General features: G+C 41.2%; 1 protein-coding gene across 1 annotated transcript in view; it reads right to left on the reverse strand.

The window, feature by feature from the left end:
* Positions 1-3,098: 3,098 nt before the first annotated feature.
* LOC122068434 (protein ACTIVITY OF BC1 COMPLEX KINASE 1, chloroplastic-like) overlaps positions 3,099-13,694 on the reverse strand; it is a 66,978-nt gene continuing 56,382 nt past the window's right edge. Inside the window, 2 exon segments of the mRNA XM_042632289.1 lie at positions 3,099-3,328; positions 10,794-10,989. Of these exon segments, the coding sequence (XP_042488223.1) occupies positions 3,114-3,328; positions 10,794-10,989 (411 nt within the window). The 3' untranslated portion in view covers positions 3,099-3,113.

Raw genomic sequence — 13,694 nt, forward strand, 5'->3', positions numbered from 1 at the left:
ATGCTATGTAACAAGGTTACCACCAACAAAGGTACAATAACCAATAGTAGACCTTCGGTCATCAGGGGAACTTGCCCAATCCGCATCTGTGAAGGCCTTCACCCTAAGGTGATCATAAGGAGAAAAAAGGATGCCACGTCCTGGGGCAGATTTCAAGTACCGAAGAATACGCAACACAACTTCCATGTGAGTCGAGTGAGGATCATGCATGTACTGACTAACCAGGTTGACGGCAAATGCTATGTCAGGGCGAGTATGAGAGAGATAGATCAACTTCCCCACTAATCTCTGATACTCCCCTTATCTACTGGATCACCTTCCTTGCTACTAAGGTGACCATTAGCTTCAACAGGAGTGTCGACCGGCTTACACCTGCACATACCTGTCTCAGAGAGAACATCAAGCACATACTTCCGCTGAGACAAGTAGATCCCACGAGAAGACCTGGCAACTTCAATGCTGAGGAAGTAACGAAGTTGTCTCAGGTCTTTGATCTCGAATTCCTCACTTAAGTATCATTTGAGGCGAGAGATTTCTACCAGATCATCACCAGTAACAACAATATCATCTACATAGTCTATAAGGATAGCAATCTTACCACCAGTTCTCCTGATGAACAGAGTGTGGTCGGCATTGCTTTGAGAGTAACCTGTAGCAACTATAGCCTTATGGAAACGTCAGAACCAAGCATGAGGGGATTGCTTCAGCCTATACAGAGCATGCTTTAGCTTGCATACCTTCCCTTGGGTTTTGGAGCAAGTGAACCCAGAAGGAATGTCCATTTACACTTCCTCCTCATGTTCGCCATGAAGGAAGGCATTCTTCACATCTAACTGCTGGAGATCCCAATCTAAGTTGGCGGCACAAGCCAAGATAACACGAATTGTGCTCATCTTAGCAACTGGAGCAAAAGTCTTCTGGTAGTCAACCCTATAAGTCTGTGTGAAGCCTTTGGCAACAAGTCTGGCCTTGTACCGATCCATTGTACCATCAGCCTTCTGTTTTCCTGTGAAGACCCATTTGCACCCAAATGTCTTCTTTTGTGAGGGAAGACACACCAGATCCCATGTGTCATTCTTCTTCAGAGCCTGCATCTCTTCAATCATACCTGCCTGCCATTTTGAGTCTGCACTTGCTTCTTGTCAGGTATGAGGAATGGGCACAGAGGAAAAAGAAGACATAAAACTATATTAGGAAGGAGAGAGTGAGTCATAAGAAACAATTTTAGCAATAGAATGTAAAATACAAGACCTAATGCCTTTACGAACAGCAATAGTCAACTCAAAAGACTGATAAACAGAAGGAGGAGAATTACCAGGGCCCAACGAGATAAGATCAAGCTTGAGAGGAGACGATTGGCATGGTAAGGTAGATGCTGGATGTGTAGTGGTCTGAGTCTACTCTCTACGACTATACACACAGATCTCTGGCCATGGCGCAGTAGGAGTAGGAGGGTCACTCTTCCCCTAAAATGGGATACTAACAGGGATAACAATTTTAAGAGACGGCGGCACATAGGTGTCGCAGTGTAGTATGACGTAGATTCGTGAAAGACAACATCCATAGTCACAAACCAACACGAAATAGGATGAAAACTCCGATAGCCTTTATGAGTCGGAGCATACCCCAGAAAAATGCATCGGAGACCACGAGGATCAAACTTTCCATGAGGATGATGATCGCGAGCATAGAAAACACTACCGAATACCTTGGGAGGAACAAGAAAAGCAGTAGAACCTTGGAGAAGATCCAGAGGGGAGCGGAAGGCATGGACCCAAGAAGGCACTCGATTGATAAGAAAGGCAACAATGAGAATTACGTCGCTCCAGTACTGGGGAGGAACATGCATCTCAAACCGAGACCGCATAAGGTAGTTTATGCCATCAAGTTTGATAGCACAAGGAGGAAAACTAGGAAGATCTGTGGTGTTTCTACCAATGAAAGCAGAAGAGATGGTAGACATGGTTGCTACTCAAGGGGGCTGTGCAAATAGAAGACACCAGCCGGAGATAGAGAAAGCACCAAAATAATCAGAAAAAGCTAGAAAACCCAAAAATCGATAAAGGGTAAAACCCTTAGAACAGGATTTTGGGGATAGCTCTAGAATAGAGACTTCAAACAAAAAAGTGGTCGCTACATACCACCATAAGGATAAGAGGCACCAATCGCAATAAACATCAAGACGATCAGAGCATTGAGCGGGAAAAAAGCATCCCAATAATAAAAAAACGTTCTCAGGGAGAAAACCCTGAAAAAGTGATGAAAAAAATGTTTTGGGTCTCTTAGATCATTGTAAAAGAGAGTCTGAGAGCCCAAGGGAAGGATGGGAGGAGGCTAGAAACCCTCTTGGTGGTTTAAGAAGCTCCCACCACGAGAGAGAAGCGGATGAAGAGAGATAGAGGTGTTGGGGGAGAGAGAGAAAGAAATGAGAAAAAGGCAAAGAGATGGAGAAGAGAGAGAGCCCTTAGGGTTTTGGATCCTAAGGCTCTGATACCATGTTGAATGGGGTAATAACTTGTGTTTAATATGACATCAGCCCTCTTTATTTATAACAATGGAGAGAAGGTTCTAAAAAATTACAAAGACTATTAAACCCCTTAGGGTCCGTTTGGTAACTGACACTTTTCCTAAAACCCATTATTACAACATAAGGGAAATTGGAATCTTTTGATTTTTTAAATTCCTTATATAATTCTACCCAAAAAAAGTTGCATAAAAATATACAAATCCTTACATCATACACTAACAATTGGTGCCTGAGCTGAAACCCCAAGCAAAATACATCTACGCAGCTCCCTCTGCTCCCCCCCCCCTCCTTTGGCACCCGTATAATAAACAGAAGCAGTGACAATTGGCGATAAATTGTTTTGAGGTACAAAGTGACCTGTATGGTGAAAATAAAACTACAGAGCTTATTTTCGAACCAAACGGGAGAATGCTTGGATGGTTGGCTTCCTTTTTTTTCTCTTTTTTTTTATTTTATTATTGGGAGGGGTTAAGAGGCATCTACTTAATATAACCTCACTGAATTTCTAAAATACATTATTATGTATCAGAGAATAATATTTATTTTTTGCAAACTAGTAAAAAACCATAACATATCCTCTTCCATACTACAGAACTTCAAATTTGAGATCAAGATTTTCAATGGTCTCCAGGGGGAAAAAAAGAAAAATGAAACAGTAAAGATCCATCCTCACCTCAAGAAATTTAAAATCTGGCTTCAACGTGAAACAGATGCCTTCTTGAGTCAATAAAGAACGAATAACAAGAGAAAACCTCTCGGGGATACGTATTGGATACTGGTAAACCAACTGATTGAATTTTCCTGCAGCAAGTACAGCCTCCACATCATTGATTTCAAAAGTTAAATCTAGGACATCTGGGGAGTATACTAATTTATACAACAGGAAAAAGAAAATCTTGTCCAATAACTCAGCAGTATAGCCAGAAAAGTTATGTGGCAGTGGCACATGAGAAACTCAAGTTGAGCAACATATCTACTATTTCCTTTTTTTTCAATTCATTTCATGTCTACTACCAAATACTCAATGAGTTCATCGTATTATATTACTGATTAAGTGAAAGCTTGATATCTATAAACAGGAAACGTTTATGCTAATCTTATACATACATATATTACAATTGGTATATTTATTAAACGCTAGTATGTAGAAGAACGATTAGGGTCATATTCTATCCTTTCTACAATGCCCATCTAAAAAAAAAAATTATATATTTTTGTTGTCTGTATGTTGATTTTTATTTAATCTATAGTTTTCTCATATATAATTATAGTTGTTTGGTGGAAGCCATGGAAGTTCTGCCCCTAATCTTACAAATATTGCAATACACTTACTAGGTTTTTGCTGCTCATCTTCTAGTTGTGAGCACAATCGGAGCACATGTGAGTTTGTGAGAACTTCAGTACTAAGTACATCAATTTTCTAGATGTTGATTTTATTTTTTGTTGTTTGTATAGTTTTATGGAAGAATGCCTTAAGAGTGATAACCTCATACTGTTACAATAATTTTATTTTTGTTGTTTAGGTCACTGTTCCAAAGCAATCCCCAAAATCGATTTCTCAGAGTTTTCACCCTTTATTGATTTTTGGATTTTTTTAGCCTTTTATGATTTTTTGGTGCTTTCTCTATCTCCAGCTAGTGTGTAACAGCCTAAACTAGAAGCAGCTGACCCCAGTGTCATAGCCCAGTTGGCATAAGAAAGTAGGTGGTTTTGTTATGGATCCATATGTACAGTAGTAGGAGAGAGGGAATTTGGCTGATTTCTTGGCCAAAGAAGGAGCATAAAATAGCCAAATATGAGTGAAACCAGTCCTACACTGGGTGGACTCAAGAACCCAAAAGTTAGGACAGCAAATGAGTTAAAAATGGGAAAACCGGTGGGATACCCTACTGTCAACCGGCCAGCCAGTTCCCCTGGCAGAATGCAAGAAAATCTGATTTTCTTTGTGGGGCCCACATCCCTACACCCCTAAGCCTTGTACTTACCCAACATTTAGAGGTCATAATGCTGACCAAATCCAAATTAATAAGTCAGTATTTGGTGGGGTTTATTAAAGGGAATTAAAGTTTAAATAGTATTATGTTTTCAAAAGTAGTTTTCAAAATTAATTTTAGAAATTAAGTAATTCAGCCAAACAGACCTAAGGCAGCTGTTCACCTCATATTTTAGTGCAAAGTATTTATTTTTTTTCGTTTTTTTCTGCAAAGCATGGTAGAATGTCCGAAGCAATTGCATGTGGAGCACCTGGGGGGATCCAGTCATAAATTATGTCTTGTTCAAAAGAATGGTCATCTCCTTCAAGGACGGTGAGGGTAGAATCCGATCAGCCGAGACCTCAATGCATATGCGGGCGAAGGAAAGACGATCCATTGTTTTGGTTCTCTTATCGGAGTATAATGGCTTGCCAATGATAGAACTTATGAGGCTGAGCCCCTTAACAAAGCAGAAGTGGAGTGGGAGGTTAGGGAGGGAAATCCAGAGAGGGATAAAAGATAGTTCCGCAAGGTGAAAGGAAGTAAGCTCATCCCACTGCCCCAAGAAAATAGGTTTTTTCCCTACATACCAGGGACCACCATCAATAGCAACCGACTTGTCAGCAGGGGAAGAGAAGTTGAAATGGAAGGTGCCATTGTCAAGCATGATGGTGGAAAGCAGGCACGAGGGTTTCCATTGGTTATGGAGGGAGGACTTGAAAACAGTGAAAGGTTGCCGGCTGCCAAGGAAGGAACCCACAATGCAGTTCTTCCACTTGCAGATTTCTAGTTCAAGAAGCCCAGGGGGCAAACACAGATGGGGATAGAGTTAAGGGAGGAGGGAGGAGGGAGGAGGGAAGTAGAGAGAGTGGCCAGAGACGGGAGGCGGGGAGGAGGAAGAAGGTAGAGAGGAAGAAACGACCTGTGTACAGGGCGACTGTCAGGAGGAGGGGAGATAGTATGGTTAGAAGGGGAAGGAGGCACAGGGGGGGAGGGAATGCTGACGGCAGAAGCCGGCGGAGGTGGAGGGGAGGTCATGGGTTCCAGTAAGGGAAAAAAATGCAAATGGTCATCTTACATGCATGAAATTTCTACCCTAAGTTGATTTCATATCTTTAAATAGAGAGAATAGAGGTTTCTTCAAGAACAGCAGCAGATCACTTCAACTGGCCTCCAAGTGTGGATAAAGTGGTCCTCTTGGAAGGTAGAACAAAACCCCAAAAGGGCTTACTGATCAGAACTCAGAATTGGAAGCTAATGGAGAACGATGGACTTCAAGAACCCTAACCTTCAACTGAATCGATTCTGGTTTTATGCCTTGAACGAATCAGAATATTTCACTCACTCTTATCTCACAGTAAACAATAATAATGAACAGAAAATAAAGGCAGAGAATGAGGAAAGTAATCAAGAGAGATGTGGGTGGGAATGGCTATCTTAGCCTGGGCATCTTACCCACAGCTATCTCGGCTGTTTTAGAAGCAATTAACTACAATAATCTTTATTCATTCAAGTCTGATTTTCTGTCAACAGTAGCTCTCTTTAAATAGAGGGCTGAAGTTACAATAATAGCAGTCAAGCTCAAATTAGGTTTGGACTCCACTTAGGAATTTAAGACAAATCAGAAACTAGTTCTAACTACTAACTTAGGGAACAAGTAATAGCTAATTAAGCTCCCTATTATGGGCCGATGGGCCTTTATTAAATAAGGACCGATGGGCCCATCTATATTAGCCGATGGGCCTTTATGAACTAAAGGTCGAACTCATCCATAAGATGGTTCGATGGCTCTACTTGGGCTGGGCTTTCCTCCTGCGATAGCTCAGCCCATGATGTAGATCTACATCAACTCCCCCTCTTAAAATCATTCATCTCCGAATAATGGATGAAGGACATGTAGCGCTCATAGAGATCCGTATCAAGATGCGGAAAATCATCGGCATGGATCCAAGTGCAATCTTTCTGAGGTTGTCCTTTCCACTTGACCAAGAATGAGTAGTAACCCTTACCACCACGAACAGTAGTGAACTTGTTGTCAAGAACATCTTCAATAATATCATTCGTAGGGGTCACAAATTGGGGAAGTAGCAATGCATGCTCCTTATCTCCATTATCAGAATGATGGCCCATATAGAGTGTAAGATCAACAACGTTGAAGGCATTGTTAATATTTAGAGTATGAGGTAAATCCAACATGTAGGCATTGGGACCAATACGCTTCACGATTTTGTAAGGACCCATATTCCGAGGATGGAGCTTGTGCACAGTACCGGGAGGAAAACGTTCAGGTGGAATTAGAACCATAACCATATCACCAGGCTAGAACTCCATGTATCGGCGATGTCGGTTAGCATTTGCCTCATATCCATCATTACTAATAGCTATGCGACAGCGAACATCAGCGTGTACCTCTATGATATGCCTAAGGAACTCATCCGCTTCAACACTAACATGGGCATGAGGTGGCAATGGTACCATGTCAACCGGTCGTTGCAGTTGCAAACCAAGAACAATCACAAATGGTGTATAAGCGGTGGTACGGTTGATAGAATTGTTATTTGCAAATTCAGCTATGTCAAGAATAGAAGGCCAAGTCTTCTCATGATCACGAACTAGGCAACGGAGCAAGTTGCCAAGGCTTCTATTCACTACTTTCGTCTGACCGTCTAAGGGTTGGATGCCGTAGAAAACTTTAACTTAGTGTTAGTTTTCAGCCATAAGGTCTTCCAGAAATAACTCATGAATTTGGCATCCCTATCAGAGACAATTGACTTTGGCAAACCATGTATGCGCACTATCTCTTTGAATAAGAGCTTGGCTAGGTGACTTGCATCAAGTGTCTTCCTGCACAGAATAAAGTGTCATCTTGGAGAAACGATCCACAACAACAAATATAGAGTCATGCCTATCCTGTGTAGGTGGTATAGTGTACAAACCCGCATTTTTCATTTCTCCTTTAGCAAGTTGACAAGTACGGCATTGTTGGATGACGTTGTGAACATTTTTTTGCAATTGAGGCTAATAGTACAAATCCACCATTATAGAATAAGTCTTGTCCTCGCCAAAGTGTCCACCCATTCCTCCTTCATGTAGCTCTTGAACCAAGTGGTGCCTCAAAGAGGTATTTGAAATACAAAGACGTGTGCCCTTAAATAAATACCATTCATAAATGGAGTACTTGTCATCTCGACCTCCTTGTAATTTTCTGAACACTTCCGAAACATCAACATCATTAGCATACTCATCTTTGATATGTTCCACCCCTATGCTTTGTACGGTGAAGATACTCATCATTAGCACCTTCTGACTAAGCGCATCAGCCACTTGATTCTCTTTTTCAGCCTTGTATGTAAAAGCAAACACATATTCCTGCAAATAAGAGATCCACTTAGCGTGTCGATCACTAATGGTCTTTTGGGAATAAAAGTACTTGAGTGCTTCGTCCACCCACTTCTGGTCCTTTGTTTGCCTTCCTAAGTTGGAAGAAAGCCTTGGCTTAAGAACAATCAAGGACAAAAACTTTGCTACCACCCTTAAGCTGATCCGGAAACTGGTTTCCAAACAGCCCAACATCTAGGTCAGCTATATCTGCTCTTCTCTCCTCTCCTCCGCAAAGACTCTCTTTGGACTACCACCACTAACCCTAATTCCTCTTGGGTTTGGCGCAAGATCCTCCATGCTAGGCCCTTTGCCCTAACTGCCATTCAATTCCACCATTGGCAATGGAGCTGGGAGCCTAGGACCTCCTTTTGGCTTGATAACTGGCATCTGGCAGATTCCCTGATTGTAGGCAATAGATCAGTTTATTCCTCCGCTCTGCCTCGGTCTTCTATACTCTCCTTGATCATCTCCTTTGGCTCTTAGTCCCCCCTCCTAATATCCCCTCTCTAAATTCCAGCTGGCAGTCTCTCCTCTCCCTATCCCTTTCCTCTGGGGTTGACCATACCATTTGGTCCCCCTCCTCCTCCTCGGGTAGCTTCTCCTCTGCCTCGGCCTGGAACCTTGTCCGCTCTTCATTCCCCTCTGTTCCTGATAAGCACATTTATGTGTGAAATCTTAGGTAGTAAAGTATGCATTTTTACATACTTAGAATGGAGCTACCTTGGGTTTCTCTTTCTTTTTCAGATTTTATATTTAAAAGGCCTTCTAGACTATCAAGCGCCATATCTCCAAATTTACACATAAAGATGTCCCGTTTCTTTTCATGGCCGCAAAGAGGATGAAATTCTAAGCAAGATGGATGTGTTGTGTTAAAAGTACACATTCGTTTTGGCACCCGTACACGTGATTATTCTTTTCGGGCCAAAAAAAGAATAATGGACCAGAACAGAACCAAGATGTAGGCCCAACCCTTTTGCAGTTGTCCTAGGGGTATAAGAGAGTCCAGATTCCAACAAATAAGGAGAGACCCACCTTGGGGCGCCACTCTCTCTCCTTGGGCGCTGAACACTATATCTCCTACTTTTTTGGAGATCTATTAAAGATCTTCTCTCCTACTTTCCACTTACTTAAAGATCGAGGGCATGGAAGGAATTTCCACAAAAATTAGAAGATTGTCCAAATCAAGGAAATCGTCCAAGAGAGGTAACGCAAGAAAGGAAAAAAAAAAAGAAAAAAAAAGGGGAATAAAATCCTTCCTATTTTATCTCACTATCTCTCCCAATCTAGACCAAACTGGAAACCCTCCAATCAAATCTTTTTCTTTCCTTTTCTCCCGTATTTTCTCTCCTTTTTTCTCTTAATTCCTACCCTCCACCTCATCACACAAAATTGTCCAAGAGGATCCACCCTTAGGGCGTCCTCCTCTCTCCCTTATGTCCAAGAGGCTTCTACATTAGTCTTCTAATCCCCCCTTCTCGTTCCCTCTTCTTGCTACCCATCATTCTTAATTTAGGATTTTAATATTCAGCTTTACTTTGATGCTTTCCCTTTCCCCCACAGTCCTTGGCTAGATGATGTTTTGGCTTTTTTTATTTTTATTATTTATATTGCTTCCCTTTCCCTAAAGGTAAGTAGATAAGCCCTTGTAAGAGTACTCTCTTGTCAAGTAGAGAAGCTCGTACTATTGGCAATGCATCCCTCGGGCTAAGTAGAGATACCTACTTGTGTGCCTCTCTCTAGCTTTTTTCCCCTTTTATTTTATTTCAGCCTTTTCTTTTCCTTTTCTTTATTGCTTTTTACTTATTTGCTTTGAGTATTTAAATTTCTAGATGATTAATGGTTAGGGTTAGATATGAATGGTTAGGTTGTTAATTTCAATTGCAATTCCAATTTCCCTAGTTGTGTTGGTTAGGACGTCCTTTTAGATGTATGTGTTTTAGGGCGGTAGTTAGAAGTTGATCACAATCATCAACCCGTACACTTTCACATTACTAGAAGAAGCCAAAAATAAAGTGGCTACCTTGTGTTCGACCCGTAGCTACGATGATCCTACGCTTGCGGTTAGTTTTAAATCTCAAGCAGTTCCCTAGCACAAAGTTGTTTAGTTCGGAGCCCACATCCCTCGCCACAGCTTCACTGGTTGTAGGGCCTTTCCAACTGCCCCCCCCACCCCCCACCCCCCACCCAAGCCTTATTTACCACCATATTCCTATCTCCATTACCTGTTGTCTTTGCTGGAATGGCCAAGATGAGAACAATCACCTCTTCTTCGATTGCCCTTTCTCCTCTCGCATCTGGAAGTTTGTCCTCTCCAAATGTTGGCCTACCCGAAGAAGGCCCCTCCCCCTTCTGAGAGAGTGGGTATGGATTGATATATCTTTCTCTAGAAATTGACACTATTGGGAAATTAGTCTTTGGGGTTGCTATCAATCATATTTGGATGGAGCGCAACCTCCATAGATGGACCTCCAACTCTAGATCTTTTGATAAAATTTGGAAGGCCATCTACTTTGACGTCTCCTCTAAACTCGGTTCCCTCCGCCTTAGATCGGTTGTTGATTCCCTAAGGAATAGGCTTATTGTTGTTTCTTGGGGTCTCCCTCTGTCTACGTTGGCGTCCCCCCCCCCGCCTCTAACTTTGTATATCCCTCCCCTCAATTTTTCCCTTATATTTAATTTAATTATTCATCCAAAAAAGATATATAAGTTAGTACATCAGATATTTTCATTTCTGTTATTGGGAATTAACTATTTTAGGTTTGTTAATGAGGACCTATAATATATATTTTATCCCAAAAAATCAGAAATTTAGGTGCATGAGTTCAGCATAAGAACTAGAACAATTTTGAAAAGAATGCTGGAGCAAGAGCAAATTTATCTTATAGAATAAGAACACAAAACATGGAGTGTACCAGTAACACTTCTAAAATTAAAATCGGATAACCCCTTTCCAGATGAATTTTGCCATATTGCTTCCAATGCTGGGATAATAGGCAAAACATCAGTCCCACTAGCAAGGAAGCCCAGCCTGGTGAAATCGTTTGCCATCTCAACATAGTCCTCGTTTACAGCATGGACAACAGCATCAATCAAAATCTGTTTATTTTGCTGAACAAAAGATTAGCAGAAAAGTTAGATGTTGGACAGCCTCTTTGTAAATCATTTGTAATGCTGATTTGAAAGCCTGCATGATACAACCTTAATTAAAAGTAAAGAGCGCCCACCCCCCCCCCCCAATACCCCCAATAAAAAGGAACATCCAAATGAATGCTATTGACATTTTCTCTTGCAGATTCTTGGAATTGCATGTTTGATAAAAGAATAAATAATTCACAACATTATATTGATTGAAAGGAGAGCTGCATAAAATAAAATTGAACAAATATTATATTTCCGTGATGTTTTTGGAATTGTTCATCAGACTAAAGAATATCTTTTTTCATTTTAATAAGAAGAGTACTTGTTAGATGAGTTAAAGTCCATGATCCTACCCAGTATTTTAATAGGACATAAGAAAATCCTATAAGGTTACCCTATTAACCCACATGTTTTTCCTCTAATTGTACTGGTACCCAAGGTTCAAGAAATTGGTTTCGACCCTTTGCAAAACCACCAAATTTCAGTAGAAATCTGCACATTTCTCTGGATGTTTGGTTTTGTACCCTAGAAGGATAGGGAATGATAGTATTAGAGCCGATTTGAGAGTTTCACCAATCAATGATAAGCTCCAAAAAAGTCGTTTGGGGTGGTATGGCCATGTTCAATGGAGGCCTAGGGATGCCCCAGTAAAGAGTAATCTAATTCCGATTGAAGGAGCCAAAAGGACTAGGGGTAGATCTAAAATGACCAGAGAAGAAGTTGTGAGAAATGACATGCATAGTCTAGGTTTTGTCCCAAATATGACCTCTAATAAAGCCGACTAAAGGGCAAGGACCCATGTAGCCGACGCCATGTAGCTGAGATTTTCCTGACATGCTGCTATTGTGCTCTTTCCTTCTACTCAAATTTCCCTTATGCTTTCATTTCTTTTACTCTCATATCTCCTCTTTGTTTTGCACAGATCCATGTAGCCAACAACATTAAGTTGGGTACCACCCAGATCTGGTTTCAAAGGATTATATCTCCCTTGGGTGCTGAACACTGGAACCATTAGAACGTGCGTACGGTAGGGTTTTGGAGCAACTTCCATCGCCTGGAACTTCATAAGGAACAGATTAATGGTGAGGAAGAAATTGTGCATGAACCCTAAATGTGTTCTCTGCGCTTTCGCTTCAGGCTAGGCTGAAGAGAACCGCACGGTTTTTGTTTTTAGGTCCTCTTTTAGTTATTTTTTCAGATTTACCGCCACCCTTCTATTCTAATTATGTGTTGTCCCTTCTTTCCCTTCCATTCCAAGAATACCCTCCCCATTCATACAATACGCTCTCTTCTTCTAAATTAGGGATTCAAGAAGTCTTTTATGTCTTTGTCTTTTGTGTAAAAGTCCTCCTTTTGTTTTACCTCCATATTGTTGCCCCTACTTTCCCTCCTTATTACACTCTGCCATTAAGTTGTTTGCTATTCCTAATTTGTCCCTAAGCAACCAATGGTAACTCCCTACAAATCCCTTTGCTTCTTTAGTTGCTATTAACCCTTTGAGAGTTCTGGTATATTGCAAAACTGCCATTCATTATGATATTTGTGCTATTTGTTTAAGTGGACCCACAGCCATCCAAGTTGGGTCTTTGGGACCCATTGGTCCCGCATTACAAACACTAAAAAAGAATCTTTCAAGAGGATCCATTGCTATTACATGCCAAATAGACAACAACAACAACAGACTCAGCCTTATCCCAACTTAATGGAGTCGGCTACATGCATCAAGACCGAACAAAGTATGTAAAATCTGGGGTCCAAAAAGAAAAGGAGGGTGAAAAAAGAATAAGTAAATAGACAAATAAATGAAGAATGCAAGATGAAAAAAAATGACAGGTGAAAGATTAAAGTAAGAGGTAAGAGAACAACCCAGGAAGCCGGGGGAATCTTAGCTAAATGGGATTGACTACATGGATCCTTGCTTTCTAATAGGCTCTATCTACGGTCATATTTGGTACAAGACCCAAACTATGCATGCCATTCCTCACAGCTACTCCTATGGTCATTTTAGGTCTGCCCCTAGCTCTTTTAGCTCCATCAATCAGAAATTCAGAATCATGTCACTCTTCCTTATTGGAGCGTCCCAGGGCCTCAACTGAACATGGCCATACCATCTCAAACGACTTTCTCGAAGCTCATTGTAGATCGGTGCAACTCCTAAATCAGCTATAATAATTTCATTCTATGAATTAGGATACCAATAATATTTGTGGGACGAGACGGTAGCCTGGTGTACCTTTCCCCTCCCATGGCCTAATCCTAATCCCCCATGTTCCCCCTTCCCCGACGACCCCCTGACTCACTTAACCCTCCGCTCATTCCTCTACAGTCAATTCTATCCTCTCTCTCTTCCTCCCCTCCCTCCTCTCCCTCTCCTCCCTCCGCCTCTCAAACTAAATCTTGGGCCTCTTGATGTAGGAGCGGTACGATGGATCGACCCAAACCCGGTCCTGAATCCAGACCCAAAACCAAATCCAATTTGGGATCAAAGTCACTGACTTGGGTTCAAGATTATTAGGATATTCAAGGATTTTGTTTTATTTGAGAGTACTTGTTTCCTATTTGAGTCCTTATTTTCTTCTAATTTTGTTAGCCTAGGTTTAGGAGATTTTATTTCTATCTTAGTCTTTGACTTCAATCAGAAAGTTTTTTTATTTTATTATAAATTAGACATGTAA

The sequence above is a fragment of the Macadamia integrifolia genome, unplaced genomic scaffold, assembly GCF_013358625.1.
Source record: "Macadamia integrifolia cultivar HAES 741 unplaced genomic scaffold, SCU_Mint_v3 scaffold39, whole genome shotgun sequence".
Classification (NCBI taxonomy): Eukaryota; Viridiplantae; Streptophyta; class Magnoliopsida; order Proteales; family Proteaceae; genus Macadamia; species Macadamia integrifolia.